The 21,527-nt window shown below is 47.5% G+C and overlaps 1 protein-coding gene across 1 annotated transcript in view; it reads right to left on the bottom strand.

Annotated features, from left to right (window-relative positions):
- Positions 1-522: 522 nt before the first annotated feature.
- Positions 523-21,527, bottom strand: part of pard6gb (par-6 family cell polarity regulator gamma b) — a 40,946-nt gene continuing 19,941 nt past the window's right edge. Inside the window, exon 3 of the mRNA XM_036515575.1 lies at positions 523-2,873. Within this exon, the coding sequence (XP_036371468.1) occupies positions 1,876-2,873 (998 nt within the window). The 3' untranslated portion in view covers positions 523-1,875. The remainder of the gene's footprint in view (positions 2,874-21,527) is intronic.

Below are 21,527 nucleotides of genomic sequence, written 5' to 3'. Positions count from 1 at the left end.
AACGTTAGAGATAAAAGTTAATTAACGCTCAGGTGACAAAGGGGCCGTCTGTCCCGCCACACAGAGCGCGTACACACAAAAGAACCCAGATCAGCATTTCCTGCAGCCCTTTTCACATCCACGACAGACAAAGGACCAGGTCATGCGTTTTTTTTTCCCCAGTATGAAACAAAGAAATCTCAGATAAAATATTTTTTATTATAAGATATTTACTTTAGGGAAAAAAAAAAGATATAAAAAGGTGTCCCTTTCCATTCATGGTATCAATTTTAAGTCAAAGCATACTCTGTACCTCAGTTATATATATAAAAAAAAAATGCTAAAAAAGTTGTTCATCTTCCCCGCTGTAAAATACTTCTACTCCCTGGAAGTAAGTCAGATAAGTGAATATCACCTATTCTTTAGCATTAAAGTGTAGTGACATGAAAACCTAGCACACATTACTAATTTGGAAAACTGCAGGCCAGTGTGGTGCGAGTAAACCTGACGCACTAAACAGGATCGGGGGGGGGGGGGGGGGGGGGGGCTGACATCCCACAAGTTTTAAAAATGGACAACCGTGCTTCACTTCGCTACCTCAGGATTCAAAGTGATTTCAGAGGCAGGTGGTGCCATCCGCCAGTCAGTGAGGCTGTCCTATAGAGTTACAAAGCACTGACGACATCCCCGGGATGAAAAAAGTGATTGGCTACTTCTGCCAAAGTACCCGGCTGTTACTTTCCACTTTATCGCGCTTGTGTTGTTCGCAGTGGTAGTTTTCTCTGTGCAGCTCAATGAAACCCTCGTGCTCCCAACACAACCTGTACTCCTGGTCTTCCACTTCAGGGAGTGTTTCTGGCATGGCGCTGGCATCTTTTGCCACTGTATTGTTCTCCCCTGGCTCTCTCGTCGCTTGATTGTAATTCGGCAGTAAACAGCTTACAGAAAAAGTTGTTTCTCGTTGACACTTTGCTTCGGCGGAAGGTTCGTTTTCAATGGCTGTTGGCAGTCCCTGGTGGCTCCTGAAACATGCCACTGAATGAGAACTGGCTAGCCTTTCCACATTTCAGCCCAAACCTCAGCAAACTTGTGGCAAACTCCAGCTATTAAAATAGCGAAATCAAGCCCGAAAACAGGAACGTGTGCGCTAGGCTTAAGTTAGTGTAGGCTGACCCATGATAGAAGGATTTATGGAATTCTTTCAGGGTAGATTTATGAAAAAAGAATGAAATGCAGAAGGTCCATCTTAATAACAAGCACATTTGATACTGAGAGAATATTGCTGATTCAACAATCTCAACGCCACTGAAAATAGTCTGCAATATGTAAATTACAAACCGTAAATCAAATTTAAGCAAATTTATCAGCTTTAGGAACATTTTGCAGGCTCATCCTATAACACTTAAAATAAGTACTGACTGGAATTGTGCAAATCTGTCAGACCAGCTCAAGTTAAGACACATTTTCAGTTGCCTAAAACCATAAAAATATGAAAGCTTTATGAACAGCACCTGGTTGTTGGTCCCAATACCATGACATAGGCAAAATGTCTGGTGTTAACAGATTGCCGTTTGAGCACTACTAACAATGCACGGTCACCCCATTCAGAGACAGCGGGCCGGCTTCAAACTGCCGCTACGCTTTAATCCTCATCAAACGCCTCTCTTTCAAATGAAACAAAAAAAAGATGTTTTAAAAAGTCTGACAAAAAACCTACATAATTCCTGTATTACATACGTGTTAAAAAAAAGTGTTTCATCTTACAAAGAGGCGTTTTTAATCTTGAGTGTGGTAATGGAATAGAGTGAGTGGTCTGTGTGTTTGGAGGGGGTGGGGTTTAGTTTCTCAGGTGTTCCAGAGCAGTCTCTTGGTTGTGGGGAGGGGAGGGGGGCCGGACTATAGGGTAATGACAGTGCCGTCCTCCTCCACCCCTCCGCGGGGGAGGGCCAGACTGTGCCGGGGGTCTGTGCGCAGGGTGCTGAGGATTTTGTGCAGGCTGCCGTTGCTCTCCCTGAGGGCGGGGTTGCTGCTGTGGTGGGGCTGGAGGGTGAGGTCCCTGTGCAGCTTGGAGCTCAGGCTGCCGCCATGGGCAGCCCCGTTCAGGCTGGGCCCCGAGTGGAAGGAGGCGGTGGAGACGACGGAGGCGGGGCGGGAAGGTGGGCTGGGTGAGGGAGGGGGGGCGGGGCCGGCAGCGGATAGCGCCGGGGAGCGGGAGGTGGCCGACACGGTGGAGGCGTTGGAGCGGCGGGACGGGCGCTTGATGCTGCTCTCGATGACGATGTCCGACTCCTCGTCACTCTCCAGCTCGTCAGCGGCGAAGCCGTGCGCCCCGGCCACGGCGCCGGGGGGGCCCAGGTAGCCCGCCGAGCCACCGCTGTCCGTCGACTGGCCCGAGCTGCCCGATGTTCGGCTGCTCCGCACGATGTTGTTGCGCTGGTTGACCGGTTTGACCGTCACGATTAGGTTGTGGCTGTTGGCAATCATCATGTCCGTCACCTGGTCCAGCGTCTTGCCCGTCACCTCGATGCCGTTGACCTCCAGCACCTCGTCGTTGACGGCCAGGAGGCCCGTGCTCTCCGCCAGGCCCCCTGGCACCATGCGCGAGATGAAGATGCCGGGCACCTTCTCCAGGCCGTGGGGCGTGACCCGCACGCTGGTGCCGTCCCGGATGTAGAAGCCCAGCGGCTTGTCGGAGCCGTGACGGTACAGCCGCACCCGCCGGTGGGACTCGGGCAGGATGTCAACGTCGATGATGGAGGACACTGGCCGGAAGTCCTGCGGCATGCCAATGCGGATGTGTGGCCGCTTGCGGTTGACATCGTTGCGCAGGGTGACCCCCGCCTTCTTCCGCCGGGTCAGTGTGTTGGTGCCGAAGTTGCTGTAGTCGACCTCCTCTGCAAGGCAGAACACACACAAGCATGCTTTACTTTCTCTCCTTCCTGACTCACGTACCCGAGAATAATGCTCTGCCTGCTAAGAACGCACACCTACAGTCTCTAAGCTTTGTTATTCAACTGTTGCTAATTGCATGAAATTTGCCCAAATCGCTCTGTAATTACACAAACGGCTTTTATAATCCAGCTTTTCAAAAAGTACAGCCTCTTAGGTTGCAAAAATACAGAGGTACCAAGTATTAAATGATAAAACCCAGACACAATCATAAAAAACAAAGCAAACAAAAACTGACAAATAAAAACCATGTAAAACAAACCCTTGCTTTGATTCCCTCATTTCGGGATCAAAAAGCAAAAGCGCAACAAATCCACCAATCAGAGCAGCCCGGCTGGAGTTGCTTAGAGACACTGAAATTGAATTCGCCGTGCTGTAACTGCGCCACGAAGCCTGTCCTCCCTGTGCTGCTTGGACAGCTGCTTTTCATCGGCCTGGCTGCCAGGTAAAATAGAGGCGCGGGGAGAGATGAAACGCCGGACGCCGGCGCGCTCTCTCGTGAGACAGGCCGTACCTGCGCCGGGCCTGCAGACAGCCTCCCGCTCATGAACCGCAGCCGCGGGACACGCTTCAAAGAGCACCCCGGAGCCCGGGACATCCGCCAGGGACTCATTACAGGACCGTCCAAACCCGACATGGGGAGGCGCCCGGAGGGGAAGGTGCACTGGGACTGAGCCTGGAGCACGCTGTGCAGTGTGAGTGAAGTGCATACTACAATGGCCTCCCAAAACTCTCCATAATCCTACTCAGATCCCGTAAGATGGAGGTGGACACGTGGATCTCCACGTCCATTCTGCCTCAATCACACATGCTAACAAACTCTGTACTTCCTTCTCACAGACTTGGTGCTAGCGGGGGCTGCTCAAAGTGGTGGAGTAAAGTTCTATGGGTCACTGGCTCGGCCGCTGGTGTGGCGGCCGGGTCCCCTTCAGTGACTGCAAATTCAACGTCACGCAGAGAAGACAGAGAACGCCACTGTTTCCTGCTGACTTGTAGAACCTGACAGTGCTTACAGTCAAATGCTTTCACAATGATTTTTCACCTCACACCGAGTGTTAATTTGCCAGAGGTAGTGTGTTGGTTAGTGTGTTGGCCTTGAAATGAAAACACACCCCCGAGCTGTGCCAGCATTCCTGTGTTAATTAAACACAATAAGAAAACGAGGAGGGGGATGAGGAGAAGTTCAATCAAAATGAGAGCTGGGCAAGGATTCCATACTCCCTTTTTTCTACAGCAAAAATGCCATTCCTCAGAGTCATCCACTTCACGCCCACCCAATCCTTCATATTTGTTATTACAACACAGGCTCCAGACCCAAGGGCCCTGGTCTCAGACTCAGAGCGGGTCATTGCCATAGTACCCTTGAATAAGCCACTTCACTCTGCAGCATGATTGAGTGACGGTAGGGGCTGGTAACCTTCAGCTCATCGACCTGGCTTACAATAAAGGAAATCATATTATTATTTTATCTACTCATTTTTGCTTTTCTAGACTGCAGTGGTGACTTGGTCATGTCTGAGGTATTCATGCCTTGTTGACAGAATGAGCAAAATCATAAGAATCACATTACTAACAACAAGGCCACCTGCTGGGCATATATGTAACGTAGCTCAATCATATAAAGGCTATTTCCTCCTATGTTAATATCATCATCAGATCAACTCTGGGGACAGCATCATTCCGTCTGAATGTGCCCCTAAACACCCCAGTGTAACCTGACTCTTACAGAAGCATTAGTCTGTTACCATACCACAGGCTTAAGAGGCAGCATTCTGGTGCAATTACAGTTTCTGGTATTAGGACATTATTTGTGGTTTGGAGAATGTGCGCCATTTCTTTTGGCCAAATGGTGGTCTGGACCGGCCCCAGGTGAATGCTGGTTTTGGACAGTCAGCAAGGAATGGGTGGGAGCTTCCAGTGAGAAATGAAAGATACACAAAAATGCACTAGACCAACCAGGACATGCACGCAAACGCTGCAGACCAGTCATACACAGACATACAGGAGACCAATTAGAAAGACAGAATCTCTGCAAACCAACCAGAAAATGCATAAGACGTTTTAGACCAATCAGCGGATATGTATAAATGCTGTTGATCAACGAGGAGGTCACAAAAATCACTGTAAACTCAACCGGAGACACACACTAACACAGTGAATTAACCCGGGGACACACAGCAACACTACAAACCAACAGAACCAACAGAAATCTTGCCATGCGGCTGTCAAGTGCCCAAAGATCAGGCATGTGATGAGTGAATAAGGGTAGCAGAGCACAAAGGTGAATCTCACCTGCATGCAACATTCCACACACAGCTTATGTAACCTGTATTTTTTGAGTGTTTTTTTTTTTTTTTGGTCAACGGATCTTTCCTTTATTATCACAGCAGAATGTGCTAAAGGGAACCTTCTGCCGGCCACGGTAGCCCCATTTCAATGTGCTGATCCCGAAGCCTCTTAACAAGCTCTGCCTCAGGCCTCTCCCCTCTCTCCTCTCCTGCTGCCAGAGGCCAGCGGAAGAGGAAGCGTGAGCGCAACGATGCGTCTCCGAGTGGGGAGCGGAGGTCTGCGGGTGCGCCCGCTATTTCCGTGGCAACAGGGATGGGTCGTTGCCGCTGCCACGCATGTGTTTTACGTGCAGTCTCATGGGAGAGCAGGTGGTGTAGTGGTACAGAACACGGCTTATGACCTGAAGGTTGATGGTTCAATTCCCAGGTAGATATACACACACACAGACACAGAAGGAGAGAGAGAGAGAGAGAATATAATATATTCTCATGATTTACAGTGCATACTGCTCTAATGTAAATGTAAGGCACTTTCATATCTTAAGATCTATATAATACACAGAACTGCTGGAAGTGTAAGTCACTTCCATAGTTTGGGATTTATTAAATGCACGGGACAGTTGGAATTGTAGTGCTTTGTCCATTCAGACCGTAAAAACAACGGACAGAAAAAAAATAAGCCTAGAGCTCAACTGTGAATGTGTACATTTAAGCTCCACTCTCCATGAACGCCGCTGACAAATGGCCTTCTCTGTCTTCTCTTCTCAATGACCGAATTCATAAGATGATAGCACGAATTGTTGTAGTGGGCCATTCCTCAAGACAAACCTTATGGCACAATGACAAAATCATCGCTCTCCAGACAGACCACAATTATTCACATTAACACACCGCAGTGCTCTCCCGCAGCCAGCTCAGCCTGCTGTTGATTTTCCCATGCAAACCAGCCACGCTGGCTTTACAAAGAAAAGACTCCCCCTCTCTCCTGGCAGTGGAAAGCTCACTTATTGTTTGAAAACGCTCAAATATATTTTTAACAATGCTTTCTGAAGCTCCTGAAATACTTCAAAGCGACCGGGGCCCTGGTTATTCATAGCCTGGGCCAGGGCGGCATGATTATTTTTGATTGGATCCAGACACGGACATTTATTGCACGCCGGAATTTATGCCGCAAGTGCGAGTCCTTGATGAGAAACACATTCAGAGTTTCCTTTCGGCCTCATTACAGCCGCGAGCTGCACTCCCCGACACCTTGCCTTCAGCCTCAGACGGAACGCACCTCACACGACACGCCCCTGAGCCGGGGCCGCCTGCCCCAATAACAAACAAAAAAAAAAAAAAAAGCCTGGGATGAAAGCCACTCGGATCCCTGGGCTGGATTTCTGGATTTCTCCAAAGTGCCTAACAGGTTCCAGACACCGAGCTTCTATTTGAGGCTTCTGAAAATTTGGCGAGGTGCAATTGGTCAGTGCCGGTTGTCAGAAGTCTCCTCCAGACTTCCCCCCCCGCCCCTGGACTGGGTGCTGCACTGTCTGGAGCGTGCTGAGATGGACGGAGGATCTTCCAGTTCATTAACGCCTCGGGTAGAGCTTTTCATTGTATCAAATCAGGGGGGCTTCGGTTGCAGCCGCAGTTCACAGCCTGCCTTAACAACTCCTGACAGGGTAATCCCCGGCGCGGCAAGGCATGATGGGAAAGCAAACGTTAGCTCTGTGATCAAAGGCCGGCTGGATGAGTGGAATGCTCTAATGCCTTCAAAACTTTGGGAAAAAGTCTGCTGGTAGGGAAAAGTTTAAAGGTTCTCGGCTGAACGCAGACCTTCTCAAGTAACACGAATGGACGCATGCAACACACATTACACAACTCTTTCAGTGGCAATCCAATGTGCTTTATGCATAAAACCATGCTAATTCCTCAATAAAATGGAAACAAGTTCATTCACATAAACATGTCTTATTCCGATAAATGTCTACTGTGAAATTATCCACCAGCACAAGCTTTGGCAAACCTTCTTACAGCAAAATGGAACAGCAATCTACTAGAAGCATGAGGTTGCTCTAAAACTAAAATCTACAAAAACAAACAAAACCCTTGATGAGACTATGATGTTTTGACACCCACAAGGCCACACTTCATAGAAGCACAAGCAAAAACATTAACCCCCTTCCCCCAACCCCTGCCAAATACTGCTTTCACAACAACAGTCCTATGTGGTTAACAAATAGAGGGGCCAGGATAAAACCAGCCTTAGTGATCACCTGTGGCTCTTTGTGCTGAAGTGGTAGCCCTGTAACCTCACTGTTCCAGTGCTCTCCAGTCCTGAGCGCCCCCTGCTGGTGTGGGTGCCTCAGATGCCTGGCGCCAGGTGTACTACACCCTGTGAGCGCACCCATTTGGCAGCTGGATGGAATGGAGTCTGAACGTCGAGGTGGTGGTGGTGGTGGGGGGGGAATTCCTGATGCCTGGGCAGGGTGAGCCCCTTGCTAAGCGCATGGCAACCCACTGCTTGTCATGTGGGTAGGGGGTGAGACTAGTCCCCACCAGGCAGCGGCAGACACAGGCCAGAGTCATGTGAACACATACCGAGTGTGCGTGTGTGTGTGTGTGTGTATGTGTGTGTGTTTGTGCATGTGTGCGTGTGTGTGTGTGAGGGGGTGGGGTTAAAGTCCAGACTCATTCTCACACAGGAGCAACACACAGGTGGTCAGAGCTGGTGCATGTGTCACGCTAAGAGCGTGGGGTGAAGGCCACATCACTCTGTGCCGTGAGGCTCATGGGACCAGCCACTTGCACAGAGCGAGTGGCAGCTGGTTACACCAGGGTGACGAATTCGAGTCGTCTCTGCAGCCGGTGTCAAGCGGCAGTAACGCAGCTGAAGAATGCTCTTTGTTCCCCGAGTCCTGTCTCTCATTAGCTCCGCTGTGACAAGTCCTCTTTCAAGCCTGACCACTAATAAACCGGGAATCTGACAAACAAGCAGTTAGCCACGGTCGGGTCTTAGCAATGCGCTGTGCAGGCTGGCCTGGGCGAACAGCGAAGCTCCAGAGAAAGTTACATAAGTCATTTCTCATTTGGTTCCACTGGACAATTCACTCTTTTCAATTCAATGTTTTGTTGTTATTCTAGGAATTTAATCTATTAACAGTGGATGCACTGTAATTGCACAAAAAAAATTGTCCTGGATTTGGCAAAAAAAGTAATTTGTTAATGGGTTGTTAAATGGAGGCACCATTAATGAGGATTATAGAGATGTTTGTGTCGGTAGCAGGGGACGGAGGCCTTCTACTAACACAAGCCTGCACTACAAAGGCTGCCTCTGCCTGCCCAAAGACGGTTTCATAATAGGCACATTCTGTACGACCCGGCAGGGCCAACATTAGCTAAGACTTACATCAGATTATTACGCCATACATGGGGTAAATATCAGAATGAAAGTTCACTGCAGACATTACCTTCAACTCCTGTTTATACAACACCCCTCTGGCCCGAACATAAGGCAAGATACAACAAACCCATTTTAAAAATGAAATTCCCCTAATATCCACGGACAAGCCAAAATTGCTACCACTAACGCTAAGTGCTGAAAGGTGGTACCATTGGCCCAAGTGACTCCTCTGGCTTCAGTGGCTGTGGTGAGCTTCGAGGCAGGAAAATGGATGAGCCTAACTACAATAATCATGTGGGAAAAAGAGCTGATCAATCAATCGAGGACTGTTAAACCACAGTCTCTGAAATGTATGTGTGTTTTTCTTTGCCTTTACTGGGATAAGAATCCACAAAGAAGAAAGACGAATGAAGAAATCAAAATCCATCTTGGGAAGAGAAAAGAAAAGTGGGTAAGAAACACCATGTTCTGTCACCAGTGTTGGACTCAGCAGGACCTTGTTATATAAAAGGGATAAGAAGCTGTCAAGGGAAAGCCAGCCAGTTACTGGGCTGCCATTGGACCTTAGTGTATCTCCTGGGGCCCTGGCAGCCAGCAGCAGACTGTAGGGTTTCCCTGAGAGCTGCAAAGTAATCTGGAGTAATCTCTGAGAGAGGGTGGCGTCATCAGCAAAAGGAACTTTTCATCTGATTTACTGAAAAAAGCCAGGGCATTCTGAAACTGATCCCTGGAGAACGCACAGGTCGTGTCAGTGGGTCCTACTGTGATGGGATGACTTGGCTGGCACGTCCAACCAAACACTTTCCTTAGAGAGCGACCCCAAGGTTCCTCTTAAGCACCTCTAAAGTGGGTCTTTATAAGAGACAACACAAGGGCTTTTTATCATTAGCAAGGTCTTCCTTCCAACCCCGTCCTTCGTCAGTCAATTCACCTCAGCAATCGCTGTTTAGAGACCATGTTTGTACACTTACAGGGAGCACAGTCCACCCTGCAGAACAGGAATGAATCCAGACCTGGAGGAGATCTGGATTCAATGCTGGCACCGACCAAGAGAGGTTTGCTGAAAACAGCTATACCCTTTCATGTAGAGAGCAGGGGGCCGAATTCTGAGAACTGTACGCATGACAGTGCAGCATGAATGCTGTTTCCTGGGCCGTTTCACAGTGGAAATCCAATTGTGCCAAAAAACCTTGGCATAATCGAAGTTGACGGAGCATACAAGCATGATCGCCAATTTTTGCCATGCAGTTAATGATGACACTGTGTGGCCTGGAGTGGATTTCATTGATGGGGGTCAGCAGGGACAAAAGGGGCAAGCCAAAAAGCGGGTTTTGGGGTTGCTGTGTTCTTCCCTTAAGGTACGTCAAAAAAAAAAAAACAAAACATTAAGAAATGCTTCAGACAAATCAATAAAAATGGGAATATGCAATGAAAGCAACAATTGATCTCTAATTTTTGTGTCTCTGAGTGGAACAAGTTAAGACACACAAACGCCTGAAAGGGCACCGTCTCCCAACACTGTCTAATAGTGATGAAATTTCACTTATCTAAACAGCAGGGATTTACGTGCCAGGCAAGTTGCAGCCAGACAGCAATGTTAGTTAAACACTCACAAGAATGGAATAAAAGACAAAACTTAAAAAAAAAAAATTTGATGTGTGCAAGACATAGTTCACATTCTTGAGGGGGGAGCATGTGTGTGTGGTTCAGGGAGTGGGGTTGGGCAGGCAGGGCTGGAGACCTAAAAAGAGAACTAATGACAGCCAAAACGGCTCTCCAAACCCTCTGTAGAGAGAGAGAGAGGAAAAAAAAAAAAAAACTCCAAACGACATCTCTGCCCAGCCACTTAACTCACAGAGTGGCCTTTAACAGCGCCTGGCAACAGCGGAGCAGGATTCAGAAGATGCCACTGTGAGGACTCTCTCCGCACTAATTACAAGGGATAGGAGGAAGCCTTCCCAGAATCCCCTGCTCAAACGCCTCCAATTGTGCTCACTCAGCATCGCCTCCCGGGCTCCTCCTGTTATTGCTACCATGTACCCTGCAACACATCTGGGACAAGTTAACGGTCTGCATAGCTGGGTGGGGATTTCTTTAAAGGATTAGGTTCCCATTCCTCCTCTCTCGCAGACAGATCGCATTTTTGCCACAGGTCATGGTGATCAGACTGCTGGACGGAGTGCCGGTGGAGTGGCCGGGGTTTGGGGAGAGGCGGGGTTTAGGCGGACCGGGCCGAGCATTCCATTGCAGGCCTCAGAACGAAAAAAAAAAAAAAGGATCGTGTCTTTCTGGCATTCCCTCCCCGAAACCATTCATGCTGGAGGATTGTTTATGAGGAGGAGTTCTGAATGAAAAAATGGCCCTTAATGTAGGTGGCCGATGTGCACTGCTGTGATCTTGGTTTTTTCGGTCAGCCGCCTCTCGATCGGCACAGGAAATGATCTACATCGTGCTGACATGTGTTACTGGTTAAACCTTCACTGACCACAACAATGTTCTGCGGTCGCCTTCCTTTCTAGTGATGGGCCCCTATAAAAGAAACGTAAAGAAAACTCTGCATTGTAGCTGAGGTAAAAGATTAGTTTGCATAAACTGCACTATTCAAATTTACAGGGAAGCTAGTGGCTTGTGTTTGCGCCACAGCTGCTCCCATGAACATTGGGAGCACCAGTGAGTTTACATAATACACACTGTATGCTCGCGCACAATGTGTTGTCATTTTCTATTCATCAAACGCTACGCTCTGCTGTCAGAGTGAAAGGGGGAGAAGCATCTGCGATGTAAAAATGAGATGAGGGCTGACGTACAGAGTGAAATACAGTTCATCCTTGTGTGTTCCTGGAGCACAAAAGGAAAGTCATCTTGTACACATTACCCCGGAGCAAGGGAGACAGAGAACGCCGGAAAGCTCGATACATCGATACGTCGTTCGGAAACTCACAAAGGGAAGATCCGCTTTGAGATTACCTGAAGGCCTGCTCTTGCTTCATGGTCTTTAGAACCACCCATGAGTGAAGTGCAATGTGAAAGGAGTAGAGATGGAGATGAGGGAAAATGAACAGAGTGAAGCACATTTCATCCTTGTGTGTTCCTGGAGCACAAAAGGAAAGTCATCTTGTACACATTACCCCGGAGCAAGAGACGGAGGATGCTGGGCATTAAGTGCTTATACAGTCAGGATGACCGGGTGGCCAAACTACGCTCTCACTTCACAGTCTCTAGAAACACCCATGAGCGAAGTGCTATGCTAAGTGCACCTGAATGAAGTCAGGACAGAACAGTCTGTTATATGAAAGCCGTCCCTGTGCCTCCATACCCAAGGTCACTGTGTCTTCCACAAAGGTGTTTAGCTTGGTCTAATTTCGCACCCCACAGGATTGTGGTACAAATCAAAGGCAGAAAGGCGGTCTTTGGCAGCATTTTTGGTTTTGCGATGCGAGTCACAGCGGTGGCCTGGACACCATGGCCAGTGCCACCTGTCAGTGAAAACTGCAACATACAGTATAATTTTTCAAGCTTGCGTGTCTGCAGAAATAAATATGGGGTCATGCAGGGTCAACCAAACCCCAAGAATTCAATTAAAGTAAGTGCAGTACTACAGCAACTTTCACCGAGGCATCATATGGCTCCACGTGCACACAAAAACTGCACTACCAGACGCTTTGGTTGCAATTTGTCAAAATCGCGCCGAAAGCACCCAGTGCCAAAAAACCCTCCATGAATAAAGGGAACAGTGTGTGGCTTAGGAGTAATTCAGAGAAATTTCAAAGCAGTCATTCACAAATTAAATACCTGTTCATTGCTGTAATAATTTTGCTGCTTTTCATGAGAATGGAACAGACACTGGTGCAGCGTCATAGATGTATTTAGGCTATCACACATATTCAGTCATGCAGAAAGCTTTCGCGTGCACAGAACAGTCAATGCGGAGTCAAAGATGGCAGCTTCATAATAGACTACCCAGGCTCTGCCGGTTCATGCTTCACAAAAGAATACCCTGGCACTGCTGACAAACGTTTCACAATCGAGCACCCTGGCGCTCCACACAGCCTAACAGCTCAGTGGCTTTTAAATCATTCCCAATGCTGCCGATCCAAAAGCAGTCACAGCATCTCACTGCCGTGAAATATTCATTTCACAGCAGCATTCAGTCAAACGCGCACACGCACTTCTGGAGAGGGATGTTATAATAACCGTCTCGCAACGCTTAAATGCTTTTAAAATGACATTGGACTGACTTCATAATCCACGTTTCTGACAGAGATGCACCGATCCACTTTTTTTCAGTTCTGATCCAATTCCGATACCTGAATTTGGATATCTGCTGATACCGATACAGATACTTACACCAGAGCTCTTTTTTCTTGAATTCTATTATTATCATTATTATTATTGTTGTTGTTACATGAGATTGTAGTAAACCACACAGCACTTCGTATTAAAAGGGCAAAAAATATACAAAAATGCATTAAATTTAAATGTATTCCAAAGCAATTTATTTGAACTGTGGTTTAACCCTTTCGCACGTAACTTATTTTTTATGCTATGTCGCCCGTGTTACGTTACATGGTTCGTTATGTTTTCGTTAGCGTTATTAAGCTGCTCATACTTTTCAGTTAGCATTTGCTATATTTTTAATGTTAAATCGCTGTTTCCTCAAAGCAAAAATTAGCTAGAATTTTTCCAATCTAGTTTTCTAATCGCACTAGTTTTAGCATAGGCTACACGCTAAACGGTTAATCACACCGGTGTGACCCTACAGGCGAAAGAGTTAAATGCTCAAAAATATGTTCCCATGACTCTGTTTCATTTGACTATGTTAATGTGGTCAAAATGCCAATGGATTTTCTGATTGCCAGATAGTCTATATGGAAAAAAAAGGAACGAATAGTCCATAGTTCCATAGTCACATCAGACTATGGAATCTGCATCGGTACATGGATCAGTAACGTCAGTCCGATATCCAATGAGTGAATTACATCAGTATCAGCGCCCAATACCAATATTGGATCGGATCAGTCCCAACTCTAGTTTCCGAAATCAATTGTCTTTGACGTTCTGAAAAAGGCCGAACATCTGCCGTTGGTGTATTTGGTGAACCAACAATTAGCATGAGGTAAAAGTGTCCTGTATGAGCCAGAGTAAGGCTTACACCTGGCCATGACAGCCCCCCTCTAAGGCCCCACCCTCCACCCCCGTGCAAAAAAAAGGGAAAAAAGTTTATCTGTCAGTGAGTGACCCCTGACCTGAATGGAGACAGACCACATCACTAATCTACGACACCGACAGTTGATGGCAAGCAGGGCTTGCATGGAGGGGGATTTGAGGTTGAGGGATTAGGTCTAAATACCACCTCAAATCTCCTGTGGTGGGCAGACCCTTTCACTGATCAGACCGTCCCACGCTCCTAAATAAGGTGGTGTCCGAATGTGATGGTTCCCTGACTGCTACGGGGAAGGGATCACCTTGGATGCTTGCGCAACATTTGGAGTCAGGCTACAGGGATCGAGAACAAACCTTTACACAGCTTTGCTGAAAGATCCGCAAACCAAGCATCACCGACAGAGGTGAATGTTATGGATCACAAGCTGGCCATCTGTAAACTAGCACAGAGTTGAGAGTGTTGTCTTTTTCTTTATGGATTCATTGTTTCGTTTTACTAAACAAAATGTGGCCTACTCCCCTTCACAGAACAATTTCTAAAACAAACCATGAGCAAACAAGTCAAAATATAATACACTGCACATTACAGCATGTCATCTGTCTTTTTACTGATCTGTGTTGTTTGTGTTGGGGACAGAAAAGCAAAAAGTCGAATCAAAACAGATAATAAAAAGCATGTCAAAACAGACATTGAAAAGCTCAGTGAATCCCAGTCCCGAGAAACACGCGGTTATGCTGAGTGACTAACCAGGTCTCAGCTGTAGTTCCAGGGCTCACTTTTCAGCACGTCACCATTCGCTTTTTGCCTCTGACGGTCTGTGTAGAAGTGACCTTTTCATGACACTCCCCTAGCTGACCAGCTCCTGGTGGTCTCCTGTAACAAATGCAGCACTCCAAAAACAGGCCAGAGTCTCGGACGAACACGAAAAAGTTTGCAAAAAGATACACTCGCCGTTTCCTCACAAAGCTGCGACCTCTTAAAGTAACCAGGTGCTTCCTTGTTTTTATCGCCACCTTAAAAGCTTTTAAAAACTAAACGAACACAACAAAATCAGTGATGGGAACACGCTTCAGAGATTCATTTTCTGCGAGAGCGTTCCACTGGGAGGGTTGACCTCCAGCTTCGGCTCGGCTTCATTTCGAACCACAAGACAAAGTCTGCCTTTTACTAAAAATACGGCGGAGGTGGAACTGGATACCGCGGACAGAGACGGATAATTACAGACTAATGGCAACAAATCTCAGGGTTCCGTCTTTTATTAGTTGCAGACAATGAACAAAGAGAGTGGGAAACGCTTTGAAACATGCTGAAGCCTACATTCAGCTTTTATTGGTTGCAGACAATGCATGGAGAACAGAAATGCAACAGGCCAAGGACTGCACTCAGAAGGGGACCAACTGCAAACAATTCCCCTTCTTCTCAAACTATTCCGTAGTTGGCTAAGAAACCCATTAAATGACACTGTACACGACTTGTGAGAAACAACAACAAAGAAATACTCGTCTGTTTAATTTCACGAAGCGCTTTTGTAGAGAACAGCGGTCAGTATATTCAAAAATATGGTTTCATTTGCTTGCATACTCAGGGCTGTGAACCCGAGCCCCACACCAAGATGCTTCTCCTGTCCTCAGATTTGTGTTTGTGAGATTCCCCCACTCTGCCATCACCTCCCCCCCCTCCCTCTGGTGATTGGGAAACCTCTGATCCTCAACAGGCTCTGACTGGCCTCCCGCACCTGAACCGCCCACGCCCTCTTTCACAATGCCCGAAACACGCCATTTCCTGCGCAGGCGAAACCCCCTGCTGGATCACGCTTCAGTCTCCTCCTGCCTCCGTGCTCTGGTTCACCGTCACCCTGGTGACAGGATAAGGAGAATGGGAGGGGCCCGTGACCGGCCTATCCTGGCCTTTGCCCTTCCCCTGCTGTGTGATGGCAGAGCACTGGTGAGGTTCTCATGAGCAGCAGAGGTTAGGGAAGTGAAGTTACAACCAAAAGGTTACCGGTTCTTATCCCGGATTATGTGCCAATGTTGGATAAAGGCTAAAGGCTAAGCAAATGAATAATATATGCAATGAAGGATTAACAATGGGAATAGTTTATATTCTGTGGCCAGGCAAACCTTTTGGCTGGAAATTGGTGATAACAGTTTAAGGCTGTACACCCTCTGACAGCACCCTTTCTCACAATGGCACCACATTTCAAAAATCGCACTAAAGATTTAGCATCTGTGCAGCTACTTGCAGGTTGCTACTTGAAGAATGCACTTTACTCTGCGTAAGAGCATCTGCCGAATGAATAAATGTAAACATAAATGTATTCATATTAAGGAAGGCAGTCAATAGTGCAAAAAACCTCACAAGCCAAACACCACAAACTCAAAAGTTCCAAAACAACATATTAAAAGTACAATTTGGAGAACTTGACGCATGTTCAAGCCAGCACACAGAAAAGGCCCCCCCCCCCGAGCTCAGTGTGCATGTTAACCTCTGCATGTCAGTGTGTATCGCCTTCATATCCACACTTTTAATCTGGAGAGTATTTCCCTTTCTCCCCTCCTCCACCTCGAACTACTGAACCACTGAGACTGATTGGCAGGTGGCCCACTTTTCTGTGGATGGACTTTGTGTTTTTTCCATGGGTAACACTTGGATATTTTTCCATGTGCTATATGAACATTCTGCTATGATCTAGACTATATGCAGTTCCACTGCGCGAGATGCATACAGTAATTAGGTTGGAGGACCTAGGGAACAACCCTGGGTCAAACGCACCAACCAGCACGTCTGTTGACACGTTTATTCATGAGCAACGCTGATCACAATGGGGAATGAACCGTGAAGCGCAAACGGATGCTGGCAGAAACAACGGCCCGGTTAATGGCTCAGAACGGGAGGAGGCGACCGTGAGGTTTAACTGTGCGTGGGGGGCCCGGGCGAGCTTCCAGGTCTGCGCGAACACCCGCAAAACGCGTCTGGAGGAGCAATGTGCCGTTTGACAAGCAGGTTTCAGAGGAAGCCTCCGGAGAGGAAACGTCGTCGGCTGAGGCCTGGCCAGTCTCGGGATTCTGGTCCTAATCGCCTTCCGGCCACATCACTTATACAGAGTTCCAGCGTAACTGTTCCATAAGGATGGTATCCTCAGGGAAGATTCACTCCAGGAATCTGCCCATTTTTTCGAGCCGAGCCCTTTGCCGTCGGATCCCATCTCGCTTGAGGCATTCCATTTTTTAATTGAGTCTTAGATGACCCCCCCCCGCCTGCTCTCAGCAGCTGAGACAGGAATCCGAGCTCCGCAGACGGGCCAGGAATGCTTCCGCAGCTCCGTGGAGGAAGCGATCAGCTTGCCAAGCGGTTTTCTTTTCGCTTCTTATCCTCCCGACTGCATCCCTCCCTTTTCCGGCGTCACCCTCTCGTTCCGATCCCGTTTCCCTTTCCCTCGGCCCGCTCTCTGATCAGAGAACATTCTGGAAACTGGGGGCAGAGGCATCTCTCTGGGTAAAAAGAAGGACTACAGTGGATTTAGTGTACCTCCTGTCGTCGCAGTCCTCGTGGCCTGCAGCTACGACCAAGATTATGCCTTGGCAATCGGGGACGGACAGTTATTTCTGCACGGCTGCCCCGGTGTCAAACGAGGCCTCGGATTCCAGCGCCAGTTATTATTAGATGGGAGACTCAATCGATTGGTGACAGGTTGCCTAATTGTTTTGAAGGCTTGACCCACATCTGCCCGTCTGTGAAATATGACTATCCACTGAGCTTTACTGTTCTACCTCACCTTCATCTCAGTCACCCCACCAGAACTGGAGCCCATTCGGGATGCTAGGAACAAACAACTTCCGAGATTATGCAGCGATTCAGTTAGCATTCCTCTCCACACACCTCAAGCATCGCCGGGTTCACCTGTACCAACAGCAACTAAGATACACCTCTGTGTGGAGTAGCAACCTTGCCTTCATAGTAGTCAATTTTGCCAAGGTGTACTAGGTTGGGCTGATCTAAAAACAAGCATGGAAAATTCCCATTTTTCCAGGGTAATTTATTAGCTTTGGCCATTCATCTACAAATATTGCTACATAGCTTTTGTTTTCTTTCTCTCAATAAAAAATGATCCTAGGTAAAATCTATGAAACACGCAAAATGCATCAGTGTATCCACCGCATCAATTAAATATGTTACTGCTTACGAACAACACAGAACAAAATATTCAGTTGTTTCACTGAATATTTGACACCCAGTTATTAAGCCAATACAAGCTCCCTGCGCTTGTAATCCTTCTATGTGGATCTGCATTTTTAAGGTGAACCCCAGACACAAGAAATTCAACTGAAATGCAACCTGCCTCATTCTTGTAATCATATATCATACACCTAACCTGAGTGATACCTTATATGCATACTGACAGTATGTGAGGCTAGCAGAAACATGGCTTCAAACAGCCACTGCTATATTAAACACAAGTGCTGTAACCAGGAAAGGCACTAGTTACATGCAGTTTAGACCGTTCGTGTTGATTCAACCCTGACCGAAAGGAAACTGAGATAAAAAGAACTGGGACAAAACAACTGCATTCAAAGTGTCACGTTAACCTGCATCCACAGGAGCCTGAATTACATGAGAACAGCAGCTAGCAAAATCGCTTCCGTGTCTGGGAGTGCACTGTGCGCTCGCTAACATAACGAGGCACATATTGCCCTAACGTCTCAACAAAAACACACGCCGACACAGAAAAACAAAAACAACAACAAAACAAACAAACAACTGGAAATAAAACAAACACAAAAAAATGGTGAGTTCCCAAACAAACTTTGAGGGAAATCCAGGTGTTTATATTTTTCCCACACATAAACACATGGATTAAAATGTCATTCCATTGTTATTAAGTAAGTAGAAGCTAATGCCGTTAGCTCATGGTGAGGGACAGAGGAAAGATGATTCACACTTGTTTGAACAGAGCTGTGATAAAAGCCTGGCTGTGTTCCACTGCGGCCACACAAATAACTCAGACCCCCGGGGCCTCAGACTAACTTTGATTCAGAGAAAAGGCTTGCAGAGAGGCAGCCCTCATGACAGAGGCCAGCCAGTGAATAAAATCCCACTCTGAGCACACAGATACTAAAGCCGGGCACAAAAAAAGCTTGTTTCTGGACAGAAACAAGGGCAGGTGTCAGCTGATGGGGGAATTCCTTTTTGACCAGTAAATCCTTTCAGTCAATCTTCCAGAGGCAGGCCAGCAGAACGTTTTTTTTTTTTTTCTTCTCAAAGGCCCTCACAGGCCGGAAATGTGTCTGTCAATGCATTGGAACATCTGAGAACAGCAGGGCTGGTCTCACAATGCTGTTGACATCTGTTGGCACTTGACGGTAGCCACCCTCGATGGCTCCTGGTGGTTCAACGCATTGAATTTCTCCAAGGTAATATCTCTGTAAATCTTCACGGTCTGTAGCTCCCGAAGATGAAGTGGGACAAAACATCACAGATTGGCAAAAGAGCAGTGTTACTATTGTCGGCACAAATCCTCCTCGGGGTGTGCGGGTATAAAAGGATGTTTGTCTCGGACAACCATAAAATCTTGCCCTCTTCGTCTTGTTTTGTCTCGTCTTGATGGTCTGTGAAGGCCCTGAGGATTTCTGTAAGGATAAAGGGCCCTTAGTACACTGTGAACATCTGTCTTACAGCTGCTGGTCACATCCTCAGAGATGGAGCTCCTGTATAGACAAATGCAGCTCTTTTTGGGACCTCAGTCCCCTTGCTCTCACATTAACGTCTCCACAAGGGTCAGTCAGATGAACTGCCCGTGGACTGTGACCTTAACTGCACTGACGGCTGCTTATGAAATCATGCTACACAGACAGACAATGAAGCCAAGTGGGGTGAAAATATCCTGCGTGTTTTGGAAAAACGCTGCAGGCTGATTTAGGAAGCTCCTCTGGTGAGGACCACTCAGGCCGGCTTCCACTTCTCACACGTAAACAGGCCGACGCAGACGATAAAGCAACAACAACTGGCCCGGTCCACGCCCTTGGTGTGGAACGTCCCGGACTGCGGGCAGACACAGCTGTGGTGTGTGGGCCGGGCCTGGGGGAGGGCTGGACGGTGAACTGCGGCCTGTGGCTTCCTGTTAGCGTCACCAGGTGTTGCTCAACTTCGGTCCCGGGGACCGACGGTCTTTGCTCCAGCCAGGCACTTGGCTCGTCCTCTGTGGGCTTCATCGACTTCCAGTGCCAGTTCTTGCCGTTACTGGTTTAAAAACAGTGGAAAAACCTGTTGTACTGTGGCCGTCTGGACCGGGCCCATTACCACCTGTAATGGCCTTTTCGTTCCGCCACCCTCCCCCTTTCTCCGTGGGCAGCTGGTAATTCGGAGGGAACTTCGGAGCGGTGCCGTCGTCGTGCCTCCTGCGTCTGACACTCGGCTTGTTTGTCCCGTGGCTCCGGCCCAAAGGCGCTGCCAAAACATTCGCGCGGGCTGCGGCGAGCTGAGAGCGCTCCTGTGTAATTAGGGCCGCTCGAAATAACTGCTGGCGCAGGCAGCGATGTTTAGAGCGCGCCACGCTCACCGTTCTCACGGCTAGTGTGCGCCTGTGTTCACGTGCTGCCAACATGCTCGAAAACCGGGACATCTCGTGTGTTACTTTAGACAGAAACACCAAGCAGATGACCATTAAGGAATCTAATCTAGAACCACAGTAAGTACATTCTGGTAGCTAGACCAGCTTTTTTCAAAGAGCTCCAAATTTAAAACATCTGGAACATTCTACACAAATTCAGATAAATCGTAAGATCTGGGCAGTGCAGTGTACAAATGGAGACTCTGTGACTCAGACAGTAATGGGTCAGTAAGGAAAAGCTTAATGATAATCACCACTTTAAAAGGCCCCTCAGGCCTATGAGACAATAAAACCCATGGAAAGTGTTTGGCTGGACACACAACAGCAAATATTATGACTTTAAATTAGCCATGTAAGGACAACGGAGCTTTGAACTGCGTTTTCAAGTACCCATTTCACTTCTCCCTGAAAACTCCAAACCAGTTTCAAGCCGTTATAGATACACATGTGAAATGCCAACTGGAAGGTTGGCGGTACATATTTTATCCACACTACACCCAGACGCCCTTGCAGGATCACCGAGCAGCCCGCACAGCACTGCGGTGAACACACATTATTCATTCTTTTCGTTTAGTGAATCCCTGCGCAAAAAAATTCGGCGTCTTTTTATCTACCAGGTGGCCTAATTCCTTTGTTGTGATATATCCCTCTTAAAACCACACCAGCCCTCAAACTCCCTGCAGTGTTTTTTTTTTTTTTTTTAATGGGCATGCAGGGGAGTCAGAGGGAGAAACAGAGAAAGCGCGGCCTATTAATTTCCCCTAAAACGCATTCCTTCAGGTGACATCTCCATAAATCTGCCAGGCCGAGCCTGATGGGAGGCAGCAGCGGCAGACCTCCACCAGATCTGAAGAAGCGTCATACCTGCCCACGGCTTTCCAGGAAGAGTTGCCCTGATTGAGCTCCCAGCCATCTTGTTTATATTGAGGATTCAAAGGCAACAGTGTTGTCTTTTTGGATTATTTTTGTCAATCTAAGGCAATCAGCATAGATCAAAACTTTTGCTGGAAGCAACTAAAAGGCAGGTGTGAGGAATGTTTAAACTGACCTTTTAGAAAAGTTGCTGTGATTTTCTGGAAAATACTAACTTGTCCACAGCTTGAAATTGGCTGCAGTGGCACAGCAACTGAATGAGTTTAATTTCATTACATTACT

The sequence above is a fragment of the Megalops cyprinoides genome, chromosome 21 (genome assembly GCF_013368585.1).
Source record: "Megalops cyprinoides isolate fMegCyp1 chromosome 21, fMegCyp1.pri, whole genome shotgun sequence".
Classification (NCBI taxonomy): domain Eukaryota; kingdom Metazoa; phylum Chordata; class Actinopteri; order Elopiformes; family Megalopidae; genus Megalops; species Megalops cyprinoides.
This window is presented reverse-complemented; position numbering and strand designations above follow the sequence as displayed.